At 39.5% G+C, this 26494-nt stretch overlaps 1 protein-coding gene across 3 annotated transcripts in view; it reads left to right on the top strand.

The window, feature by feature from the left end:
* AKT3 (AKT serine/threonine kinase 3) overlaps positions 1 to 26478 on the top strand; it is a 146992-nt gene extending 120514 nt beyond the window's left edge. For all 3 annotated transcript variants that reach the window (XM_048937587.1, XM_048937588.1, XM_048937589.1), the window contains exons 11-14: positions 7135 to 7349; positions 9730 to 9817; positions 18283 to 18385; positions 20483 to 26478. In XM_048937587.1, coding sequence (XP_048793544.1) covers positions 7135 to 7349; positions 9730 to 9817; positions 18283 to 18385; positions 20483 to 20568 — 492 coding nt within the window. In that variant the 3' untranslated portion in view covers positions 20569 to 26478. The remainder of the gene's footprint in view (positions 1 to 7134; positions 7350 to 9729; positions 9818 to 18282; positions 18386 to 20482) is intronic.
* The last annotated feature ends 16 nt before the right edge of the window (positions 26479 to 26494 follow it).

Genomic DNA, 26494 nt, shown 5'->3' with positions numbered 1-26494 from the left:
AACACTGTAGTTATGTTGTTGTATTCTGCTTCACTCATATTCTTCCAGCTTCAAAAGGATAGTTCAAGTTTATTTACTCTCTGTTTACCAAGATACTTCATGCATAATGTGCTTCTTATTAGAGACACAATAGAATTTATTCTACCTGTGGAAACGTGGTTCAGTGTTGGTGTGTGCTCTTGAATAGCTGTCTGTTGTATATTTGGCTATGTTTTATTTCTGGGTGAAGAAATGAAGAAGATTATTTTTGTTGAAAGAAAATGGACATGCAATTTTTTTTTAATCTTGAGATGCTGGTACCTCAAATGTGACCTTTTTTTCTCATTGGTTATCACTTAATACATTCTAGTGTGCCACAGTGTCATCTTACACGCCTAAGTCATCAAAAACCTAGTGATTTCAGTTGGAGCATTTTTGTCAGCTTGGCATTGCCAGCAGAGCCCTGGGGTGAACGTGATGGAATGTGGACAAGGGAAGGTATCCAGAGCATTTGCAATCAGCAGCATCAGAATCAAAAATGGGGGCATGAAAGCATCGCTTAGTTATGCATACGGAAGAGCTGCTGCAGCAACAGATAAATTAGCACAAGAGGTGGACGTTCTCCTGAAACCAGATAACCAGTGACGTACCATGAATTTGAATTTTTGTGCAATCTGGTTAATCTCACCAGGCACAAAAGCTAATTGTCCACACGCACTATCAGACTTCTCAAGGGGAAAGACGTAACAAATATGCAAAAATAATAAAACAAACAGAGGATTAAAAAGCAGAGTAGCTCAGCATTTGCTAAAAATAAACCATTGTATTCAAACCAGAACTGTAAAGCAGAGTGCAATTTTCTGATAAAAAACACATTCTTGTTTAAAGCAAGAAAGTATGGCAATTCTTACAAAGACTCTCAATAGTGCACTTGACATTTTTTTCAATAATTTTCATTTAATCAATACAAACATTATTTCTATCTCAGCATAAGCCTTCAGTTTTTCTGAGAGCAATGAACAATAAACAAAAGCTGAATAAATGCTGTTTACTGTGGGTAAAAAATCAAAATGCTTTCATCAAGAATGACAAGCAACCAGAAAAAAATTATCACAATATTGTCATTATTTGTTATTTCTTACATCTTGCATTTTATGTTAATGCATATTGTGGAGTGCACTGCCAGTACAGTGCTAATGGAGATATGAGGACGTCTGCAGATTCTCTTATGATGGTTCCTAAATGTGTATCATATTTGGCAAAAATACCTTTATGTGGGAAGAATTTTTTAACATTTAGGATAAATGTCTGTTTCTGTAAAGAAATGTTTATAACCTTAGTTTGTTAGTGCTAGGCCATAAACTTTGCTTCAGTGCCTACTGCAATCAATAGAAAGTTTTAGCAAATATACTTTTCAACTTTTGTTGAATATGTGGATGAATATTTGTTAGCAGACCAACAACTGTAGCAATAAAAATGCGTGAAGGGTTACCAGAAATGCTTAGGTAACATACACTTCACCTGAACCGTAAACTTAATTAAAAACAGGTTTTTCCCCTTGAATTAACAGTACATTGGTGTATCCAAGTTCTCAGTTTTCTATCACAACATAGGTGTGCAGACAGTTTGTTTAGATGTTTAAATCTTTTCCCATCTGTTCTGACAAAATTATTGATTGAGTAAGCTATTTATTTTTAATGTCCTATCGTAGAGCCTGTATATAGTATATTAACAGTAATCAAAACTAGGTCAAAAATGTTATTGGTTTTCCAGTGAGTTGCCTTGGTTATCTAACACAAAGTACCTGATATTTATGATAGTGCTATTTTGAAGATAAAACCCAATATTGACAGCCATTTGTAGAAGATCAACAGTGAATTGTACTAAGCCTTTCATTCACACAGTTATTCCTGTGTTTGTCTACATTTTTAGAGTCCAGAAGTTACAGCATTGAATTAATTCTTAGTGATCTGTGGGAAGTATATTTCCTGTCTGTGTGAATTTCTGCTTTGCAATCAAAAACCTTCCAGAGGACGTCATCACATATATTTTGTTTCAAGAAAATTTAGAAGAACTGAATTAAGAGGTTTTCTGTGTTCAGTCTGTGGCCAGGGCAGTGACACCCTGTGCAGTGCTATGCGATTATTGACATATCGGAGGATCCTGATTTCACCAAAGTAAAGAGGAAATACATGATTGACTTCAGATGGTCATAGGTTTCACTTATTATGTAGACTGCTACCCTTCAAAAGATTTTCACAGAATCATGTAAAAGCATGGCTTGTGCTTGTGTCAGATTTGACTTCTTTAATTGTTTATTGCCTTAGTTTCTGCCCCAATACTGTAAATAAAAGTTTGCAGATGTATCTCTAGTTGCAGCAGCAGAGAAAACTTTTGACTCCAGCTACTGAAGATGTAAAGAGAATATATTCTTTTTTTCTAAGTTTTACCATTAATTAATTGGGCATGCAATTGTATGGATTGCAGTGTATTACTGAAGGTTACTGTTTTGGCTTATAACATAAGGATAAGAGATGTTCTTTGTTGCCTTCTGAGCACAATACAAATGAAATTTCTAAAGTAAAGAAATAGTTTTCCCTTAGCTGAAACTACAGTGTTGCCCAGTACCTCTAAAACATCCATGAAAGCTCAGGAGTGTCTGCATGTGCCTGGAAGCAGATGCATGACTAATGTTTCTTGGTTGTTAGAAAGTCTGTATGTTACTTAACATCTTGAGTTTTTATCTAAAACTAGAAATATACAAATCTTACTAGCACTTCTGAAGATTTTTTTAAAAAAGCATTCATATAAATGCAGACTGTCCACTTACTGCAGCTGTAAGTTTTAGAGCAGCATCAGTGCCCATAAAAATGAAATAGTTTCAGTGCAGTGATTAGTTTTAGAGCACTTTTGTAGTGCCTGAGCACTCTGGAGAAACACAGGTTGGGAAGAGAATTGGGCCCTTCATCTTTCCATTAGGTGTGAAGATGGCTATTGCAGCTCTGCATGAGCAGGAGTAACAGTGAGAGTCCGCACAGCTCCTGTGATGAAGACTGTGGGCTCTTGCAGCAATGTAAGGACTCAGATCCCAAGGTGACTTACAGATAGCCCAGGGTAAAACTTTTCTTTCCGATGCAGCGTGTTGCAAAACTTTGACATGGCAAGTGAAAAGATATGGGAACATGTGTCAGGTCAGTACTGCCTCTGGAAGAACCTGTTACTGAACTAGAGCCTGAAACACAGAGGGAGTGAGAAACATTCAAGTAGTAAAAATGAAATAATTTCCTGGGTTTTATTTCCTGTGATCTATGGTATCATTCAGACTGAACCTCCGTGAGCCCACCTCATGCTTTACTTGACACGGGGCACAGTAGTGATGTGGGGTGTGCAACGGGGATGACTGACTGTAATGTTATCCAGATGCTGAAGTCGTATCACACTGCAGCTCTCATCTCCTAAAACCTCACCTAGATCTTGATGAGGTGGCTTGGGCCCATGTGGTAGTGGTAGGAGAAGCAGATGAAGGAAGGGAATTCATGTCCTCAAATGATCTGGCGGCTTTAATTTTGGGGAAGAAAGTGTGGAACTTCATCTGCATGAAAGTGCACCTGACTGGATGTGTACTCAGTGTAGCTGCTTTTCCTGTGGCTTATGAGATGCGTACGATCCTCTTGTTTCATAGCCCTAGAAAATAAAGCATTGCTTTATAACAAGCACCAAAGTGGAGGAGCTTGTGCCTTGACGATGGTTTTGATGTGTCTGCTGCCTTTTCTGCTGTGACCTGACAGAGTTGTTAGAACAGTCTATTGTTTTAAATATAGATTCGTGTGCCCTTACAGGATACAGGATGGATGGAGATAGTGGAGATGGCTTTAAAGGATGGTACAAAGGGGCTAAGAGATCAAAATTTGCACTGTGGCTGCGGCTGGCCAGGTGCTTAGGCAGGTATACCTCACATATGCTGGAAGGTAGCAAGGGCTATGACAGCCTAAGGAGGCCATTCTAAAAGCAGATAACCATCTCATGATATGCAAAAGATTGTATTACTCATAGGTACAAATGTGCAACTGTATGTCATGTTCATTTAGCATTGAGCTGAAGCTTTTGTCTTTCATGACCTTTGTTCAGTGTTACAAAAAACAAGTCCCTCAAATCCAAGAATTGTTCGAAAAAGACTGTAATGCCAGGGTAGCGTGTTTAGATTTGTTCTTGTGCCCACTCTAGTTGTATGGATTTGATTACAGAAGTTGCTAAAATTCCATTGATTTCTCAGTCTGCAAACCTTTAGATTTCTTAAAACCATGGAAGAATAGAAACCACAGAGTACTTTAAATGCGCACAATTATTTTTTTTTCTGTGAATGCATAATGCACAGTTTTATTCCATTTATATTAAAATAAATGGAGCTGCTTTTTTCTTCCTTGACGCTGTTTTCAGGCTGCTTTCCTTTTCGTAAGCAAAACCCTTCTGATGCTCTTGCTCGTCTGGCTGGCTGTAAACCAGGTATTTAAATAAAAATAAAGAGTTGCCAGTTTTGCCAGCTGGGGATGAGAACCCGGCTGGTGATATGCGGGTTCAGGAGGCAGTTAATCCAGCTTTTATGCTTTTTTATGATTTTATGTAAAAAGAGGTTAAAAATCACATTTGGCTCTTCCTTTGTACCACTGTTTTGTTGCTGTTGTGGGAATGCAGCAAAAGGTTGCTCGTACTTTTTATTATTATTAGGTAAAGCCCAGCATAAATTAGGTAAAACCCCAGATCTGGTTTGTTTTAGCTGTTGGGCATGTGATTTGCCTCACTCGGAGAATGAAATGCTTTATATTCCCATTGCGTGCTTTTGTAAGTCACACGTGCAAACCACACCTCGGCTCACTTGTAAAAAGCTCCACCACTGCCTCACGATTTTTTGTATTTTACCAGCTTCTAAAGAGAAGAATAACTAATGGTACAAATAGGAGAAATGGTAACGATGCTAAAACGTGTATTAGAAAAACACATAATGCTTTTATATGTGGCAGAAGAAGTGGTGATTTAAAGACAAGTGCCACAGATTTCATATACAGTTTTTCAGCAAATAGCTTACAGTGTGCTGGAACTCATGAAATGTTTAATTAATTTTAAAATGCTGGAATTATTTTAGTTCCTTTTGTCACATGTACTCACTCAGATAATTTGTTGTGTTTTACACTTTCCAAAATTTCACCCTCTATTTGGAAATATCAATGATGTAACGAATCTGTGTGTTTTGGCATGGTTGTAAATAGTATGTGTTAATGTGTTAATATTTATGATTTTTTAATCTTATATACACAAGAGGGATTTGTAATACATTTCTTTCCATCGCATTCCTATTACTAATCCTTAAAGATCGTGAAAATTAGGAATATGAATGCATTAATTACTGTGGGATCATCAAAATTGCCGTTCTGCATTTTACTTCTGCTACTAACATGTACCAGGTACTTAGAAGCAGGATTGGGCTTACTGGGGGAGAAAAAGGAGATAGCAGATAAACAAGCTCTACACTCTTACTGGGACTGCCCATTGTCAGGCACGTGTCCTTGGAGGACATGGTGTGGCCATGGCCGCTCAGTGTCCCCAGATGGGTGCAGGCTGTGCCTGCCGTTGCTTTAGAGGAAATTGCTGGAAGTCTTCTTATGCTTTTTTGACAGTCACAAGATAATCTGCTCACGGATAAAGTTTATAGTTTATCTGCTAGAGGTTGCCTTATTCCTTAAAGCCTGAAGGCATTACTAGATGTCACCAGGCTTTCCCTGGCGTGTGTCTAGATGACTGTTCCTGTGTGTCTGCTTCCTATTTGAGTCTGGGTGAGTGCTTGGCAGTTTTGTTTGCATGTGACAGTGACTTGTAAAAGGTATTTTGTTCTCTACAGGTTAATATATATGTATTTTTAAATCAGTTGTATGCATATTCTGTCTTTCAGAAACTGCCTTTAAATGATACAAAAATGATGGAGAATTCTTTAGGACTTTATAAATGGAGTCCAACTATTTTTGTTTCATCTATTTCGTCTTTCTTACTGTTTACTATTTAAGTGTAATTTCTTGTTCTAAGTTTTTTTGCCTTTATATTGCTGTATCTTTATTCAGCACATGTTGGCAACTGAGGCACATGCAGTGCCTTCTATGTTAGCACTTATTAACTTCTAATTTTTACAACCTTTTTAGTGCAAGGATGTGATCTCCTTATAATACACAGAAATCTGAATTATACACCCATGCAGTAGCCTTTAGTTTCTTTTTTATAAATGCTTACATTGTGGGTGTATAATCCTATTATTTCACTTCCATTGCTGTAATGCAATATTAAGATCTACTGAGATCAAAATATACCATTTAGATTTTTTATTCCAATTCTCTGAGGCTGCTGGAGGAAGCCTGTGGAGTTGGTCAGTTTTTAAGACTCACAACATTGGAGGCATTATCATTTTAACAAATGTCACAAACTGATTTGTGTGATCGTATAATATCATGCATACACACCCAGTGTCGTGGTTAATGTACCATGTGAACGTCGTCGTTTTTCTGTGCGCTCGTACCATTCAGCTGCTTTGGATTACCTCATGGAACTGCATGGAATTGTCAGGAAAAATGCTTTGAGGGTTCTTAGTATAAACACAGTAGAAGCAAAGAAGCTAAGCTTCTTTCAGTAAGAGAAGGGTGTTTCTCAGTTTCAGGCTTTATTCTGGCAGGTGGGATAAAGAGAGGAAGTGGCTGAGCAAAGAGATGCCTCACATCCTCTCCATGAAGAACGCTAACTGCGACTGCAGTGCCAGCAGATGAAGTGTCTCTTCCTAAAACTGCGAATAAATGGGATGGTAGAAGATATAGAAAAGGGGAAAATGCAGTCATGACAATTTTGAGGAGACCGTTCTCAATTGTATGTTTTGCTTGTTTCTGATGATTGCACACGGGATAACAGCACAGACCGTAGTATATCTGTAATTGCAGTGAACTCAGGTGAATGGGTCAGTGCTGCAGTTGTGTATATTGGGTCTGAGTTCTGTCAGTCCTTGTTACACACTGTGGAAATGAAGTCTACAAAAGATACTCGTATAAAGATACATCAAATAAGCTGAAATGATCCCATCTGAAATAGCACATGTTTTACAGCTGGCTTTGCTTTCTGTCTTAGGTGTTGGAAGATAATGACTATGGTCGTGCAGTGGACTGGTGGGGATTAGGAGTTGTCATGTATGAAATGATGTGTGGAAGATTGCCTTTCTACAACCAAGATCACGAGAAACTATTTGAACTGATACTAATGGAGGACATAAAATTTCCTCGAACTCTATCTGCAGATGCAAAATCATTACTTTCAGGCCTACTGATAAAAGATCCAAATAAGCGGTAAGTGAAATTACTTGGGTACATAGCCATAAAAAAAATAGTTTAAATTCTTAAAGGAAAAATAGGCCACTGGTGCCTGGTCTTTCTAACTGAAGGACCAGTCATAAGAAGGGGCCATATACAGCCATACAACCTCAAATTTCCACTTAGGATATACAACAGTGAGATCGATAAGCAGAAGGAGAAAAGAGACTTGGATGAGAACACTTTTAAAATCATCCACAGCAAACACAAGGAAGTTTTCAGGTTTAGGTTATGTACTGGAACAAAATGAGATCTATGTAGTGTTTGTCACAGTATGATTTAACCCTGAGTTGGTTACATAGTCTAATGGAAATGCTCCACTTTTTCTTTTGGTGTGATCATGCGTGAGGACACATAAAGACTGCCACAGCAAAGTTGCATTAAAGCATATAAATAGATCACAGATCATGTAAACTACAAATTGATAATGCATCCTCTGAGTGAGATTTAAATGCAGTGGTTTAAAAGTGAGCATTGCCTACCTGCTTCTTGTGCACCTTTCAGCAGAATTGCTGTTTAGGAAAGCTGTCTTCCAATGGTTCCTGCACTCCATCCTCAATCTCTAGACAAGAAGTTTTCTGTAGCAAGGATGTGCTCACGGGTACTCAGAGCAGGACCAGTTTCGGTGCCCCTCAGTGGGATTTGCCTGTGCTTAGCCAGGTGCAGCAGCTGACACAGCACAAGTGGTCATCATTTTTGTTGCTGCCCATCAACATCTGTTTTAATGAAGTTTATTGTATGTAGTAAAAGGAAACTATGACCAACCAAATAGATACATGTAATGTAAGAATTTGTCTCTGTAGTAATTGCTATTGCATTTTAACCTCCAAACAATTTGATTTATGAAATATATTAGCCTTTAGATTTGAAAAGATACTTCCCTGTAATTAATCTTTGCAGGCAGTAGTATGTATTATAGACTTCTGTTTACTTCAGCTTATTCATGTTCAAGTTTCAGTGCTAGCTACTGATAAATTGGGAGAAAGCACAGAGATTAACTGCAGCTCTGCTCTTCTCTGAACGTCTGGATGGGAAGATACTGAAGGAAGTCTGAAGAGTGCAGGCAGACTGGGATGCTCAGAGATGTGGAGAATTTTATGGGTGGTTGAGAAACAGAAGAATACAGCGTAGAAATAAGTTTATGCCCAGTCACTGCAGGGCTGAGATGGTAGTGCAGAATATTTCTGTAATTTTGAGAATTGTTGCTCCTTTCCTTGCTTTTAAAACTTCTCTTTATATCTTTAGCAGTTCATTTTAATGAAACACAAACTGCCTGTGTCATTCTCTTTGTTGACAACATACAAAGCTGTTTGTTAGTTTAGATTTTTTTTTCTGTTGCAACTACTGTCAGTTACGCCATGGGATAGCTAGACTGGGAAGATGCTAGATCAGAGCTGAGCAGTCTTAAAAGTCCACCTGCTTTGAAAGGGGCAGAGGTCCCAAATGGCTCCGTCTCCACCAACAGCAAGCTAAGGGAGCTCACTGAAACTGATGTTGAATCAAGTTTGACTTCTAAAGCAAAAAAGCTGCCGGTTCTTTGTTGTTTTCTCCTTGTGGGGTTAGTTTTCTTTCAGGTTAGTGAGCTGACTCCAGCTCTCAGCCTCCAGTGAGCATCACAGTCAGTGGATGCGATGCTGTGGATGAAAGTGAGGGGAGATAGATGGGCAGGGATGGGACCCTTTTTCCTGGCAGCAGTGTCTGCTTATGGGAGCTCAGTCCACCTTGTGTGGGTTCACCTGGAGTAGTTGCAATTTGCTTCCAGAGATGATACGCCAGAGTCTGGCTTTGGCAAGCTGTGGGCTGCAGCAAATAGCGTGGTTATTTACAGTGGCCTTTAAATAACCTTCTCAGCAGGCCTACAATTTATTAATTTATACTAATTAACTCAGATTGAGGCTATTTTATGGTAATTGGTTAATTGTTACAGCACCCAGATGCAACAGCAGCACACACTTTATAAAAATGATGTGTCAGTCATTACTAATTCAGTGCTTGGCACCTCCCTGGTAAAATTCTGTGTCAGCTTTGTTGGGTTAGTTTTGGTTTTTAATGGTGCCCGATCTTTAGTTAGTCTTTCAAGAAAACTCAAGAATGTCTTTGAATGAAAACTCATTGTGGACAGTAATAAACACGATGATTGGAATAATCAAGTAGAACAGAACATTATTTGGATGCTTTTGTTAACACTTTTTATCTTGAATTCATATTATATAGGGGAGAATATCAGATTGAACAGGTAAGAATTGTTCCCAGATATTGAAAAACAAATGGTCTCTTGTCTAACAATCATGATAATTTAATCTCCTTTTAGGAGTAGAACTTGTTTAATATGGGCTTTTTTTTATTCTCTGTCTAGACTTGGTGGAGGCCCAGATGATGCAAAAGAAATCATGCGTCATAGTTTCTTTGCTGGAGTAAACTGGCAAGATGTATATGATAAAAAGGTATGTGCTTATATGATGCTGAATAACCTGGCTTCTGTCCTGGAACTGTTGCGTGTTTTTCATTGCAGCTTTTCATGTTAGTACAAATAAATAATTATTCTGAGCCAGGTGAACTACTTTCATCTTTTGGTTTTCATAAGTGATATGTCAATGGACCACAAGTAAATGTTGCTAATCAAACTGAAGTCAGCAAAGATTTCCCTCCTGTTACGTGACCTCCCAAGCTTTTTTCCTTTTTTTTTAATATTTCTGAGTGTTCAAAAGAAAAATAATTGTACGAATCAGGACATGGAAAAAATAGATTTTTTTTTCCTGAATTGTGTTTTTGCCTTTTATTGAATTGTTGCAACAAAGCAATTGAAAAGATTCGTAGCAAAAATCAACTTTCTGATTATTTGTGTTTAAGTAGAAATCTCTTAAAAAGTAATTTTTAGAGAGAGACCTAGCGTTAAAATTCTGAGCTAGAACAGCTTGTGGAGAAAGAGAGTGCTGGGAATTGAATTTGAACAGTTTTATCTAAACACAGTCCTATTCCTATAATGAACACCACATTGGGGATGATTTTGTAATTAATGTATCTTACTGAGTAATGGAATTCAATTTGACTTACGTTCTTTTATATACGTAAGCTGATTTGTTCTCAGCACTTGTTTGAGAAGTTTCTTGTTGCTATAAAGCCCATCTATTTTGATAGTCTTTTTTTCCTGTGCTTCCCCCCCCCCAACTGTTCTATACTGTTAATCTGCCAGTTGAGCTGTGTAATTTAAAAATTTTCCTCTTTTGCTTTGTTCGAAAAAAAGAAAATGGAAGACATACGAATGAGCAGAATATGTTTATGCTCCAATGTCAGTGCTGCAAACTGTTTTTTCAGTTGTTGTTGAACTGGAATTTTAAAAATGTGTGGTTGTTGGTGTGGTATTTCTCTGACAAATACCAGAATTGAAATGAGAACCTTATATTATGATACAAAATATGGTACTCTCTGAAGTTACTTGATCCAAGTGTGATTTTTTTCCCTGGCAGAATGGTGATGTTTCAAGAAACTTCTAAATAAATAACCTTAACGAGTATATTAACCATGTTACTTTATGAGCTCAGAATGGTTGGTTGTTTTTAGGCAGTTGCAGGGAAGCACTCTGAGGATGAAATCTAAAACTCCAAACTGAGGACAGAGAATAGATTGCATTGCACAGTGCTGGGAGAGGATGAGAAAGAAAAAGCCGTTTCATTACTCTCACTCCATCAAAAAAGTTTTCATGCCAATTTTAGATTAAAACAGAACTTTCAATTCTACGCTGTTCAACATCAAGCTTAGTTCTTACAATACAGATCCTCTTAACTTTTAAGTGCAGGCTCTGAATATTTCCAAATCAACACGGCAAGTTTTTTTCCATCCTAATCTTATTCCGTGCTGTTAAAATAAATGGAGGTATTTTGCTTCGACATAAATGCAGGTATTTTGCTTTTCTGCCTGTGGAGGTGGACATGGCTTGTTGGAATGTGGTAACTGGAGAGATGGCAGTCACTCTGTGTTTACACTTTCCACTGCTGCTTTGAGAAACTAAATTTGCTACTGAAAGATGAATTGGATTTCCTCAGTTAACTTCCAGGACCAGAGGAATTATTTTTGTGCAGTATTGGCACACAGTGTGTTCTTTATGGAAAAATAGCTCATTAAAATTAGTTCAGACAGTATGTTTTTCTATTTAATTCAAAAATAGTTGTATTGCTATTGTAAAGCCGTTTGTCTGGTAGGTTCAGAAGTCCAGGCATTCCTTCTGTGCACACGCTGTCTTATCAGTTCTGAAGTATGCAGAGTGCAAGACGGTGTTCTGAAATGTGAACTTCTAGCATAATAATAAGCTTAATGAACTTTAACCAAGTATTTTTATTACAGTGCTTGTGAGAAGGTTTTTGAGGGTTTGCTATGTGATACAGTTTCTAAAACAACTCAGGAGTGTGCATCGAACAAATTTGGTTTTCAAATAGCTTTATCCAATGCTTGCTTCTGTTGCTGTTTATTATTAGTAGTACAGATTTCAGCAGTAGGGTCACTTGATGAAATTTATAGTTGATATAATTATTTGCATAGTAGAGATATTTCACAGCATTCTTTTTTGAGGTTTATGCACCATGAAACTGTTATTTTCTGGCTGCATTTCAAGCATGTGTTTCTCGTAGTAATGAAGGAACTGAAGTTTGCATTCAGACTAATAGAAAACGAAAAATCATGTGCATTCCAAGTAGTTTCAGGGGAATCATTTTGTACATGTGTGTGCTGTACCACCATGCCGCTGATTTTGATCATTTCCACTCGAGATTGAGTACATCTCTGTACTTACCAGGTTATCACTTCATGAGTGTGATTGGAGGCAGCATTATGTGTCTGTAAACTTGGAGTGCTTCACAGCAAACACGAGCTCTGTCAGGTCAAAGGGATCCAAATGGTCGAATGGAATTATTAGCTCGCTGATACTGCTAACTAATTAAACTAATTTGGTACTTTGCAGTGATAATAAAATACTGTATGGTACATTGTGGAGCAGAGAAGGTCGTTGACTTTAAATGAAAAATGTATAGTACTTAGCATTTGTGGTCAGATGTATTTATATTTGGCAGAAAAATCATGAAGGCATATGAAAGAGGGCAGTCTATGCCAGGTTCTTCCTGTGACCAGCTCAACCCTGATGAGTTTTCATTTCTGTGCCTGACTATGAGAAATTGAATAGTTTGGCAAACTCTGAGGACTTCAAAAGCTCGTACACTTCTAAATAAATCATTTGTTTTATTTTTAGCTAGGACCGGGAAGCTTTTTGACATTGCTGTTACTCATTTAGGAATTGTTTTAGGGTGCTTTTATTTGGATTGCAGAAATATTCTGAAATTGTCAGATGTTCTGTCTAGGATCTTTCACTGAACAAAAACCACATGGGCATTAGTTTGAAGGTAGGAATTAGGGTATGTGTTCAGGTGTACAGCTTGAAGCACTCAGGTGGCCCCCGTCAGAGGACATCCAGACCTCTTAGCAAAGCCTGGGTTTCCTCCTGTATGTAATAGGGATGGAAAGGAAGAAGAGGCTGGACAGGAATTTGGGCTGAGTTACATATGTCTTATGATTTCTTAGTCTCTCTGACTATTCTTGAAGCAAAGTTCTCTGCTAGTGCTGGGAAGGTAGTGGGGCAAGTGGCAGGGATGATTACAGCCCTGCTGAGCACAAGGACACCTCTCCAGCAGGTCGTGCAGCTGTGAAATGCTGGTCCTCAGCCTCCAGCCTCAGTCTCCAGCCTGTGCTTTTCTTAAGGCACAACCACAACAGAAGATGAAATGCCATGATTAAAACCCTGTGTTCAAATCTGGCAAAATCTGCAACATAAGTATAATGCAGAATGCGTATTTAGGTACTTTCACTGGTCAGATTTTAAGGGAAGAGGTAGGAGGGAAATAGGAAAACGCCAGCATCTGGTTTTAAGCAGTTGCTATGTGAGTCATGCTATTTTGGTACGATTACCTGCTGTGTAATAAAACCTGTAGAAATGACCCATTACTTGCTTTTGTGTTGTTGCCATACAAAGTAGTGAAAACATCAGAAATCCGCTAAGCAGGCTGATCTTTTCAATGTGCTCCAGTAATACTTGCTATATGTAGACCTTATGATTGATTGCCACCTCTTTGCTTAGCTGCTAGAATTTACAGAAGGCAGAGTATAGCATAAAGGTGTTTGATTCAAAAACAAGCTGTTCTCATTGCAGCTCTGAGGAAAAAAGTTCATCTGTGGGCAAAACCCTGATGAACCAGCGGTGTCCTTCCACTGCTGAAATCCCATCTCTGCCACCTCCTCCACTGCTCAGAAGCACTTCCAACCCCATCCCACATGTAGTTTCTTACTGGGGTTCAGGGTCACTTCCAGCTCTGTGCTGTCCTGTGCTTTGAATCTCAACTGAGGTTCCTGTCATTCCCTTAGAGGTTGGGTGTGGGATGGGGTGGGAATGACTGTCTCCTACTCCATAAGCTCAATTTGGTGGTTTTGGTAGGATTTTCCTCCATCATGGTGTGTTTGCCCAGCCATTCAGAATTTCTGGGGAAAGGACATCCAGGTTGACAGAGTGCAAAATCTTGTCAGCTCCTGTTTCCTTTGGTAACTGAGCTATTTTCAGAAAAAGGATCAAAAAATGTTGTTAGGAAAGGAGAACGAGTACTTTAAAAGACAATTTTTTATGGAAATATTCTTGACAATCTAGTGTTGAAAGTCTGAGCTAAGGCTTTGGGTACTAGTAATGCCTGCATGATCTTTAGGATCATGAAGTTTGTTAGTATCTGCAGGATATTTAAGATCACCAAGGGAGCTTAAAAGACATATGAATGAGAGAACGCATTAACAGATACACATCAGAAAAAAATCAAATCTAAAGATAGACTTTGCTAGTGTCTTATTAAAACGCTTAATTGTGTTATTTTGTTGTTATTGCTTTGTTGTTATTCCAGTTTCAGTAAAAATAGTCTGTTTACTTGCAGTGTCTTGCAGTGAGTTATGTAGTATGTTGAGTTGGGAAGGCTGTAAACTGTGACATGTTTTCAGCACTTAAAGTTGAGTGTGCTTGTGGTGAAATGGAAAGGTGTATTTCAGTGCTGTGACCCCATTCTCCTCTCACTGTCCTGCTGTTCTCAATAGGTTAATCTGACTCTTTGGTTTGATTCTTGACAATCACAGCTCTGTGTAGTTCTCCAGTAAAGTTCAACATAGATGGAAGTTCGATTTCTGGACATCAGATGTTGAACACTTAACTACCAACGTATAATTAACTTTTGCAGCCAGGAAGAACTGTAGCACTTGACACAGGTTTTGACATGTATCAGACCTAAATAATAAACTAACTGGCAACTGTTGAAATGCAGCATTTGATGGCAGTGCAAGGCATTACTGAAATATATTTTGTATTGGAGAAACAACTGCATTTTCAAAATGTGTAAACTCTGAGGAACAAAGAATTTTTCTCATACACTGTGATTTGTTAGTATAGAAGAGGAAAACACATTGGGATGCAGCAGTGATCTTGTTTTTGATTGAACAAATCAGAATGTCATACTGAAGTTGAACCACAGATGTAAGATTCAAATTGTTATCCCTCGTGAATAAAAACAGAATCTGGACAACAGTGCTCACTTCTTTACATTGATACAGTACTTAAAGAATTCGTGTTTGTGAGTTTTGAGGTTATAATCCACTTACATAGTTTATTTACATAGCGCGAACAATTCAGAGAGGGTGGTGTACAGCTGCACCTCTTCCTCCTTTAGCACTTCATCTCAGAGTGCTTTTCAGCTGCAGGCTGTTGGTGGGATTCTTGTGGCTTCGATAATTTTGAGTTCACTGGAAGGAAAATTCCTTTTAAATTAAAAGGAGAGGGACAATAACAATTCTTAAGCATCTCATTTTTCACTTGACAGGTCGAGTACATCACAGACACTCTAAAGCAGCTCAGGTCACTTCCCATATGATCCAAGACAAATGTTTCCTGTCAGGTTGTATTTGAGCTAATAACATGTATATTTCCTCTCGTACAGAAGTACTAGTGTAGCTGTTACATCAGCATGAAAAAGCTCAAACACAGAGGCTGCCTGTTCATTTCTATGTGATTGAAGTACTCAGGTGCCTACCTGCCCCTTGTGTTCCCCCAAGAGGTGGGTGACAAGTTTTCTGGGCCTCGAACTGTGGGAAAACAGTGGTGTTCCTCACGTGTTACTCTTGATGGATGCCAAATGGAAATGCCATAATATACAATAATGAAAATACTAAGAATTTGATACTGCTTCTGCTGTCATTTCTAACGTTAAGCCTTGGAAATGTCTGGGGTAGATTCAGATTGACAGGTATGAAATTGGATTTGTCTTAAACATCACCTCTTACAGACAGTTAACTCAGCGCTGAATTTAGTCTTTCACTTCTTTATTTGCACACATGTGTACGTATGTACACATACATGTGTTTGTGTGTGTGTGTGTATAATACATGAACGCACAAAACGTGTGTTTTTTGGTCCTTAGAGTCAATTGCTGAAGACAGAGTCTCCTCTCTGGTTGAAGGGTCTGCCTGAAATGGAACAAAGTGTTAGAAAAGGGCAAATTGTCACATCCAGGCAGCCAGGATTGAGCAGCAGGAGACAAGGATTGTGTTTAGCTGAAGCTTCTATTATTCCTTTTGGACACCTGTCACCATGTGTGCCTTGTGGTACTCTCATTGCTGTTTTGGGACTTTCTGATTTCATGGGTCAGAAGTGGTGAGAGCTGTTAGATACCATTTCTCTGTGACACCAAAGCACCAATACCACTGAGCATGGAGAGGCAACATCATGTTGTGGTTATCAGGGCTGTACTCAATATTGTGTATTTTGTTCACCCTTCTGGGTTGCGTGGAAAAGTTTCTGGGTTGTTATGTAGGCTCTGTGTCAGTGTAAGTGGTTATCTGTGCAGGAGTTGCACCTTATTTGTCTTCCTAGCAGTTTCATTGCAGCTGAGATTTTTGGAGATTTTACTTTCTGCTTTTAAATAAAAGCTGACAGTTAATGAACAAAGATGGCATCACTCCAGAAAGATAATTGCCAAGTTTCTGTAGCATGGCCCGGCATGTTGGTGACATGCCTTACAAAATCTGTCTCAAGTGAGTGGTTCAGTCTATAATCTCCCGGCTGTACTGATGAGGTACAGTGCCCTTCTGTGTGCACTTACGCACATCACTCATACCATTCTCCCAGCTTCTGCTTTATGTGACAGGAAAGGATTTTGTACTGTATTTCTCCCAATTTCTTCTGGAGATGATGCCCAAGCAGTGTGTGGAAGTTCCTTGTGTCTTGACAAGAATTGTGGAGGGACTGGTAAACTGTTCTAGAGGCTCTTCCTTTAAAACAAGGAGTTTGTCTTCAAAGTCATTCTGCACTTATATGAAGGTCAGAGAAAGACTCTGTTTGAGGAAGGGGAAGGTGTGTATGTGGTGGCAGACAGGGCTTCTGGAGTGAGAAGCCAGCAGGCCTTTAGAAGCGGCTGTGCTGGTTAAAGGCCAGGAGAGCAGGACAAGAGGAAGTTCAGGGGACCTCCCAGCTGGTGGAGATGTGGTGAGGGAAGGAGGCAGAGCATGTGAGAAGAGTGAAGGAACCTCCCTACTGCTCTCTTGAGTTGTGTTTGTGCCTCTTGATCTCAGCTGCCGTTTCCTCTTTCCCATAAGCATCAGTGTATGTGAAGGTGCCGCCTGGATAAATACAGCATGAGCTTTTGTGGAGAAGCTGCATGGCTGCATGGTTTGTTTTTGCAGCCTCTGAAGCCTCCTACTGCTTTTCATGTCTAGAAAATGAAAGGTGCTTCTGTAAGATGAGTGAATCGCTGAACACCAGTGTTGCAAATTAGCACTGGGTTCTTCCCCTCTGGTTATAGACTGGAGTTTCTTGTCTTCTTCTTTTACTTACACAGACATCTGGACTTGTGGCATCGCTGGCATTTTCATCATCTGGCTCACGGGGAGGTGTCGATGAGCACTTGTCTATTCATTTAGAAGTCTGGCTCCTCAGTGTAGCGCTGGAGGACCAAGCATCCTCCTTTATGGAAGAACAGATCAGCTAATGCATCGCTTTCTTTCTTCCTCAGCTGCAAACCCATACATGGCTATATGTTGTGATCTTACTCTGCACTACCTTTTGTTTTTCATCAACCACTTTGTTCTAAATAGTATTTGTTACAGACTGTGTAAGCCACTGTCTTCTCCTCCTCCTCACATAAGAGGTGAAGATTTGGATCAAATGAAATAGAGCTGATAGAAGGACGAACCATTGCAGGGAGAGAAGGGTCAAACTGCTGAGTGAAAGTTAATGCTGAAGCTCTCTCCTGGAAAGGAGAGCAGAATCTGGTACCATGTCCAAACCACACAGTGTCTTACTGTGAGTTTTGTAGTACCAAAGATGGTGAAGGTGACTTTATCCAGCTAAGAAAACTTGCATGTTGTCAGTGGTCAGTGTAATACATCTGATGTGAGAAGGAAAACATAGGAAGAACTGGGTGGCAGTTTTAAACTCAGATTTGAACACAGTATAATATCATAGATACTAAACTGCTGTGTAGTTTTGAACTGCACATTACAGTGTGCATTATGCTACTGAATGTGCATTCTGGTTAGAATCTGTGACCTATGGGCTGTTCTTCTGGAAGATACGCAGAACAAGGCTGGTGCAGGTCATGTAAGAGTGATGATACTTGCAGTTAACCTTGCTGTTAGCTAGGTTTTGAACTAGTATTGTTGAGATTGTCTATAATGACATGTATCTCTTACCAGGAGTTAGAGACTCGGCTGTCTCTCAGTGACCCCTTTGTAACTCTGTTAGATATAGGGTGTAGGGAAAAAAGGAAAACTGTAATTCCTGTCCTGTGATAATTTGGTTAGCTTCACGTATAGTAATCTTGTTCTGTTTCTTGGTCTCTTTCAGCTTGTACCTCCTTTTAAACCTCAAGTGACATCTGAGACAGACACCAGGTATTTTGATGAAGAATTTACAGCTCAGACTATTACAATAACACCGCCTGAAAAATGTAAGTCAAAAATTATACAAGAGCATAACTTAAAAACAACAAGTTTATGATAAAGCGCTGTGTGAGAAGGCTCTTCAGGTTGAATGGGAAAGGTATTCTCACTGTTAATAGCAAAAATCTTTGTATGGAAGTGTGTAAAAGTAGCTCCCAAAAAGAGAGTTCTTTTGAAGAAGGAATAATTACAAAGCTTAAAGCATTAGATCACTGTGTGTTTTTTGTTTGTTTGCATGTTAATATTATTTTTATTTAACTTAGCTTACAGTTCTGTCATTCTCTTTTTCTGGAAAACACCAGCTTCGGATTGCTGGGTGGCTGTGTATGTCCCAGACATGTATATTTTAAAGTATTCTTCAGACAAGAAAAAGAAAAGGAAAAAAGCTGCCGGAGACAAGTGGATGTCCCTTGTGTAGATATCCATTACATGAAAATTATTTGAAAATGAAATTTCCTATTAAGTCGTGTACTTAGCAGAGCTCTTAAAGAAGTTGTTAATGTAGACGTAATTGGTGCAGTGGGCCTTGCACAAGCCTTCTGTGTTGGAGTGGATTTAACTGCACCACTGTTTGATCATCTCCTGCTGTGCACAGGAATCAGCCAAGCTGGGGCTTAACGGAGTCACTGCCAAGCCAGTGCTAAAGCGCGGTTAAAGTCTTGCTGCTCAGTTTCTTTCTTAGATTATTTTTTTAATTGGGGGGATGGAAAAGAGGGTCATAAAAGTAGGCAGTAACTTCTGTAATTAAAGTTGATTACCCAGTCAGATAGAAGGCTCCTTTTCCCTTGAGTTAGGATTCCCGGCTTTAGCCATAGGTTTGTGGTACTGCACAAATCTGCAGTACTTTTCTGGGCTTTCTATTTGTTGTATTTGATTGCAGCCATTCAAGTGATTTTTAAGTCCTCTTGCTCTGGAAAAAATTACTGTTTTTTTTCCCATCTATCTTAATAATTTGTTCATATCTTAAATTTGAACAAATTTTGTTTAAGTATGGATTAATTTAGAGCCTGTTGACTGAGTGCCATAAAGTCATGATTCTTGGAACTCCACATGTGCACTGATAATGGATATTTCTTCACTGACTACTGAAGAAACACAAAATACTTGGATACTACTGAGATTTCAGATTTGAATTTTTTGAATTTGGAGCAGGCAATTAATACCAGCTCAGAGAAGCTACCTGTCTCCCACTAGCACCTGCCCTGGCCTCTGGTAATGGCAATGCTGCTGCTGTTTGAAGCAGCGCAGGCTACAGCCCACCCTGGCTGTAAGAATAATAAAATAAGAGTGATTACCAGCAGCAGTGCATGAATGCTGACAACATATCTTGTATATTCAGTAACCAAGCTGTACCTATAACATGACATACAATTCTAAAAGGTTCCACAGAAGTGCCACTGTTGCATGAGTCACGATTTCAATAGGTGTCTTCAAGGATAAGCACTGTTTAAAAATCCACGTGAATGTAGATCCAAATTCTCAGAGTCAGGCAACATGTGGGGTCTAGGTTCCACTGGCACAACAGGAATTATGTAAATAAAAATATTTGTGAATTTGGCTTAGCGCTGATATCTTCCGATTCCCCTATATACTACAAAATAGTTTACTAAAAAATAATATGTAAGAATTGAAATACGTAGAATCTTTATGAATTGTTAATTTTGTTGATGTTCTTCCTTTTAACTCTCTTCAAAAGGGAAAAGTACTTATATATGTCTGCAAGAAGGTGATCATTTTCTGGACTCAGCTTAAGAAGCAGTGAAATCTGTTTCACTGCTTCCATGAGCAAGGTCTTCTTTTTTCCTATGCTCCCAGAAGAATAGATGTGCTGGCGTGTTTTGATTAGCTCAGACGAGGTAGTAGTGATTGAAGTCCTCAGGTGATAGACATAGTGTAAACAAAACAAAACAAAAACCTCAATAAACCAAAGCAAGCAAAAAAACCCCGCTGCACTGCTATAAAAGGTGGCTTACTGAATTCTACCGAGTGAGCGTGAGCCCTTAACTTCAGCACTGAGCTCTGAAAGATGGGCTGTGTATCAGATGGAAAATAAAATGTTGTTATAAATGTAATGACATTTTGAATTTCTCTTTTTCTTACTACAGATGACGAGGATGGTATGGACTGCATGGACAATGAGAGGCGGCCGCATTTCCCCCAGTTTTCCTACTCTGCAAGTGGACGAGAATAACTTTTTTGTTCTGCTGCTTCACTGTCATCTTAGGTTTATCACTGAAAATGATTCCTGAACATCACCACCAGTTCTAGATACCGTTTAAGATAGCAGGGGCACTTTCAGAGACCATTCCAAATTGAACAAATTTCTTTCCCAAACCTACCTACAATCCGTTTTGGTTTTGCATGAAATACGGTATTTCTCTACGCTCTCCCGCTGTTGCTGCTGCCCACCGTCTCAGTATAATAGCAACGTCAAGAAATTACTCAAAGTTTCTTTCAAGGTAGATGACCGTACGTCAGTGCTGTACACTTTGTGCACAAATAGTCATCTGATTTTCCACACAGTGGAGGCTAAACAAAAAAATATGTTGGTCCAGCTTATCTTCTTCTAGAAGATGAATCAAAATTGTACTTAGTCTAAAAAAGACTAGTCTATAATATTTTCTTGCATCTGTTTGTGCTGTTTAGAACAAGGAAACACGGGGGTGGTGATGTACATATGCAAGGTTTTTGTTAGGCATATCATTACTTGAAGCAGGTCTCTGTCAATAACATCTGGCTGAAATTTGCTCGGGAAACGTTTGAAAGAAGGATTTAAACTGTTGATATATATAAATATATATATATATTATTTTTTAATTACTGTTGGATACTACAGAAGAAGCAGAAGGGCTGGCTCACCCAGCCTGCCACTTAGAACTTCCAGGTTCATGTGCAATCACGGAGAATCAAACATTATACATGCAAGAAATGAAGGCATAAAAGCAGCAGTTGAAGTTCTTTAAGGGGTCTTATAATTTGCACCAGATAACATCTATCTCATGCTTTTCTTTTTCTTTCATGATATACATCACCTCTGATGGCTGAAGAATGTAGACAGGCATAATGGTATTGCTTTTCACCCAAATGTGTGCACCAGGGTAAAAAGGTGTTTGCCTTACTTTGAGTTTGTGAATTAGCTCTTTCTCCAGGTGTTTAACTCTGAATTTTTTTTTTTTAACTTTTTTTTTTTTGGTTATGCTGCGGTAGTATTTATTTTTAGAGATAAGGATTGTATGTGTCATGTTTGCAAATGCTGCTACATCTTAGATAGAACAGGCTTAGAGCAGTTAATTTTGTTGTAATATACGGAAGGACTGTACAAGCTGAAGGGGATAACGCACTTTTGTCCAATGTGGAGATATTAGCAAGGCTCTGAAATTGTACATACTGCTTAGAATCAGATTTTTGTGAGTGAAATACTGTCTTTTAATTCTCTGGCAGTGGAGACGAGGAATTCCAACTTCACGTGTCAAAGGATTAAAACTAACTAAATAAGAACACTACATCTTGTGCTGTATTCAGGATAAAGATACTGTAAAAAGCCTGAGAGCACAATAGAAAATTTCTATTCTATGTGAGGGAAACATCTGAACAATGAGACCACCGTGATTACAAGAAAAGCACTTTATTCTGATAAGTCACATAGTAAATTTCTGGGATCAGCCATTGTCAAGGAAAGCTTGCCCTCGTGAAACCCAGCATGTCATCCGTGACTGTGGTACCAGATTGACTGAATTTAAGACATTGCGAGAAACACTGCCGCTAGGAAGATGTCTTTCCACGTCTGAAGATCCGTACCTAACAGAGCACGTGCATAAACTTTAGCTTTTTTCTTCAGCAATGATAATCTTAATAATAAACCCGTTGGTGCTAGGAGCTGGGATGTTACGCAGTGCAGGGATGTGCACCGCGCTCTTGCTAATGACATCCGAGAACCCCAACTCCATGGGATTATCATTGCAAGTATCTCTGTGTTTGTATCTTTTTAGCTCCCACAAAGACTGTGATATCAGAACATTGCGCTGTGTGAGTGAGGGGGTGAGTCTGAAAGGAGACCATACCAGATGCCTCCTTAGCCCCTTGATGTGGAGTTGAGTGTCCCGGCGTGAAGCCCACTGCTGGCAGTGCACGTGCTGGGACTGACAAGGGGCAATCGGGCATTTCAGCAAGGCAGCTAAAGACGCAGACTAGTTTAGACAATTTTTAGTGTTTCATGTTTTATCTTTAGTGATGGACGGATAATCAGTTAGAACTGTATCACGATGTATATGCTAAGTACATAGGATCTGATGCTGTCACCTTCTAACACTAAATGTGTAAAGATTATCCCTCTGTACGGAGTGAGCACAGTAAATGCATGGCAGGTCTGTAGAAGAGTCTGTGCTGACAGCGAGTGAGTGACTGAAGTAACTGATGACACAGTAGATGGGCATTATAATTTTCTGCAAAGGCCTCAAGCTTAAGAGGCTGAAACTATGGTGGTTCAAAATCTGTGTTCTGTGCCTGTGGTGTTATTTTTTTCCAACGTTTTCAGCTTATAACAGCAATAAGGTTTTTGACACAGGGCACCTATAGTTCTTGGCTGAGTGGAGCTGTGCCTCTGGCCAACCCTCCCTCATGCTGAGAAGAAAGGGGCCCTGTAGGTGGGTTTGATTCATCATTGCATAGCTCGTTAGAATGCAGTTTGCAGTAAATATCTGTCGGTGAATTCTTTGGAAACCTCTTAAGGCTTCATTCAACTTGCATTGTGTTGCTGCCTTCCAAAGTCTCATTCATCAAGTATATACTATGAAGAGTTAGCAGTCATTTAATGCTGCCCCAGGCTGGGGGATTCTCTCTGAGCAGTGTTAGAAATGGATGAAAGAAGAATTCAGGCTGTGCTGAGAGAAACTTTGGAAGCTCTTTTTTTCCCCACTTGCGGTTGTAGTTGGGCTTGGGCAGCACGTGGTGGTGGCTGGGTACCTGATGAGCCTTCTGAGCACAGTACATTTCAGATGCTGACTCCAGCTTGTACTGACTTCCATGACATACACTATGCCCTCTTGTACTGCAGCCATCTTGGAGAAATAGGTCATTTCTGTTTGGGTTTTGGCAGTTTTGCACACAGCTTTGCTTTCCACACGAATCCATCTTCCAGTACATTCCTGTTGCTTAAAGAACATTTATTCCAGTATTGTTTTCCATTTTTTCCATCTATCCTCGCGGCTTCTTAAAGCTGACTGTTCTTGCAGGGGCCATGTGCTTCTCCTAGAGTACAAAAGTAAGGTGTCTCCTTACTAACTGCAGGGTCTATATATTACACCTCAATGTACACACTTTGCTGCTACTGTTTGTACTGTCTACAGTAGAATTTCCTTATCTTGCTCCTGGTAGTGCATTACAGGCAAGCATGAAATGTAAAGTATTTATTTAAATAAAAACCTCTAAATTGGTAATTGAATTACCTCCCTGTAGCTTTAGAGTTTGTGACATTTCTTGACCTTGCTAGTTCTTTCATTAGATCCATGCAAGATCTAGTCATATGGTTAAGGATATTAAGCAGACACGACTATGAACCCAAGAAACCGTATTACTGTTGGTCATACTTAAACTGTTTATTTCCTTAAGTATATGACCCACAAGGATGTGAAATAACTACAAGAAACTGTTTTTGTACACTGTACATCCTTAGTATTTTTACACATATATGATAGGGATGCACATTATTTTCCTTCGTACAGACAGCTTAAATAAAGCACTATGTCAATCTGCTACTTCTGTGTTTTTTAATGCTAATTTGTTCTGGAGGTTTGTAAATATATTATATATATATGTTCAGGCTTGCCACAAAGGACATATTTTTTTATATCTGCACATTAAGTATCTTAGAGGATAAAGTTCTGAATTTGTTCTGTGTCAGAGACAGAAGAATGGAAGCGAGAAGGTGGTTTTGCAGATTACAAAAGATCTCTCGAGTTTTGGTTTAAATATTTACTTCATATTTTAAAATAATTTTATATAGGTTAGATGTTTCGATCCTGAAATGCACAAAGAATTGACTTAATTTCTTCTTACAAGAAAATGTACATCGTTATTTTTTTATCACTGTATGTATAATGATCTGTGCATGTTTAGTTACAAGTTTATTTGCTGTGAAGTCCTCGTGGTAACTGTTCTTGTCGTGACCTATTTCAGATACTGGGTGAGCAGTTTCAGCTTGTAAATTCAGTTACAGTATTGTCACCAAGAAAGGCTTTTCTGGCTAAGCAAGATGTATTTGTGCTGTGGACCAAGGCTGTTTCCACGCACGTGGTTCATGTTAAGTCTTTGAGGTATATGTATCTTTTAAAAGTAAATTTGGCTTTTAATTTCCAAGTAATGATTACACAGGGCTGCATTCTATCAGAACACCCAGTATTTAAGTGCGTTGTCCTCTAGTGGAATTCATGTTCTCAAATCCTTTAGCTAGGTAATGTGCTGGAGGAGGGAGTCAGGGGAGGTGTGATTTGCAGGGCACCTTGAGGTGGGACTCATTGAAGCCCAGCTGGCCTGTTTGGGTCGGGAGGGCTGAGTGTCCCTGAGCAGTCTGGGCATCAGCTCAGTTCTCAGACATGAACCCTTCCCTGAAATGTGAGAAAATGTGTGAGCCAGCTCTTTTTTCTTCTTCTTCTTCTTTTTTTTTTTTTTTTTCTTCCCCAATAGGAAGGATGGAGCACAAGAGAGATAGTTGCAGTTGCAATAGCAGATCAGTGACTGGGCCTCAGCTGGGACAGCAGGACCATCTGTTCAGTCTGCGTGGAGGTACGGGCACAGAGCACATCAGGGGGTGATGCTCCAGCTGAGACAGGGATCCTGGGCTTGATCACCTCATCTGGCTTTTGTATACTTTATAAAACCAAGCATTTTGTGGCTAAATGGTGAGGCGGGGGAAATGGGAGTTGGGAAGACCTGGCCCTGTCTGTGCCCAGCAAATAAGCAACTGCTACAAGCAGAGAAGCTGCTGCAGAGAAGTTGGTCCTTGTAGATGTGCACCCCAGTGGCTGGCAGTTGTCCTCTCCACAATGCCACCAGCACCAGCTGGCAGTGAGGCAGGTCCAGGAAGGGTGAGGTACGGCTCCAGGGTCTCAGTGAAGCCTCAGTGTTGGGACTCGGTGCCTGAGTTCCTATGCACATGTAGCCGAGAGACACTTCTCCTATTGAAACATAGATTTATGGTGTAGAAAAAAAAAGTTTGCAGATTCTTACCTTTGTAAATGCGTTTTTACCTATCTATAAAGTAGTGTCAGTTACAGAAAAAGATGTCCTTGAGTGTGGAGAGCCCACGCTTGTGCTAGACAGAAACCTTTGTCAAGCGTTCCTTCCTGACAAACCTGAGGCAGTGGAAGCACGTTTACTGTCATGGCAGGGAGGCAGGCTGGGGAGGGGCTCAGATGTGCTTGGCAGTTTCATATGGCAGGAAATTGAAATGGGAAGAAAACCACTTTGATGTTAAAGCTGTACCACTAATAATTCCTGAAATACAAGGGAAAGAAAGATTGCGTCCCACAGCAAATGGTTGGTGCATGTGCTGTTATTCCTATTTTTGCTACGTTTCATGTGTTCATGCTGGCTGGGGTAGCTTTATCACAGGGGAATCGTTCTCTGCACTTTTTTCTTCTCTTTACCACTGCGATTCAGCAATTACACTGAATGTAGAAACTTTTTTCTTGTATAGTTTATCATGCAGTAGTTCAGCAAAAGATTCAGATAAATTCTTTTTGAAAGAGCCTGGCATTTGGAAAGTCATTTTAAAAATACCAACATGAAGGCAAGCTGAAAAAAAAAAGTCGTCCAAATGTATTGCCAAATGTTTCAAGTTCAATAATTTGCATTTGAGTTCAGCTGCTGCCCATCCCTGAGACAGCCGAGTGTCTGCCAGCAGGGGGGTCCCAAACAGCTTCCTTGGTGGCAGGAACCCTGCACCGCAATGCCTTGCTAGCACGGGTCCCTTTGTCCCCAAGGCTTTGACCACTAAAGGGAAACCTGCCCCAGGGAAATGACTCAATCATTCTCATGCTCTTCTGCTGGATAAGTTGTTGTTTGTTAGGACTCAGGTTTTTGTGTAAAGGAGACAAACATTTGTAAACCTCCCAGGTAGG

Source organism: Lagopus muta, chromosome 2 (genome assembly GCF_023343835.1).
Source record: "Lagopus muta isolate bLagMut1 chromosome 2, bLagMut1 primary, whole genome shotgun sequence".
NCBI classification, from domain to species: Eukaryota; Metazoa; Chordata; class Aves; order Galliformes; family Phasianidae; genus Lagopus; species Lagopus muta.
Note: the sequence above shows the minus strand (reverse complement) of the source record. Positions and strands in the feature narration are given on the sequence as shown.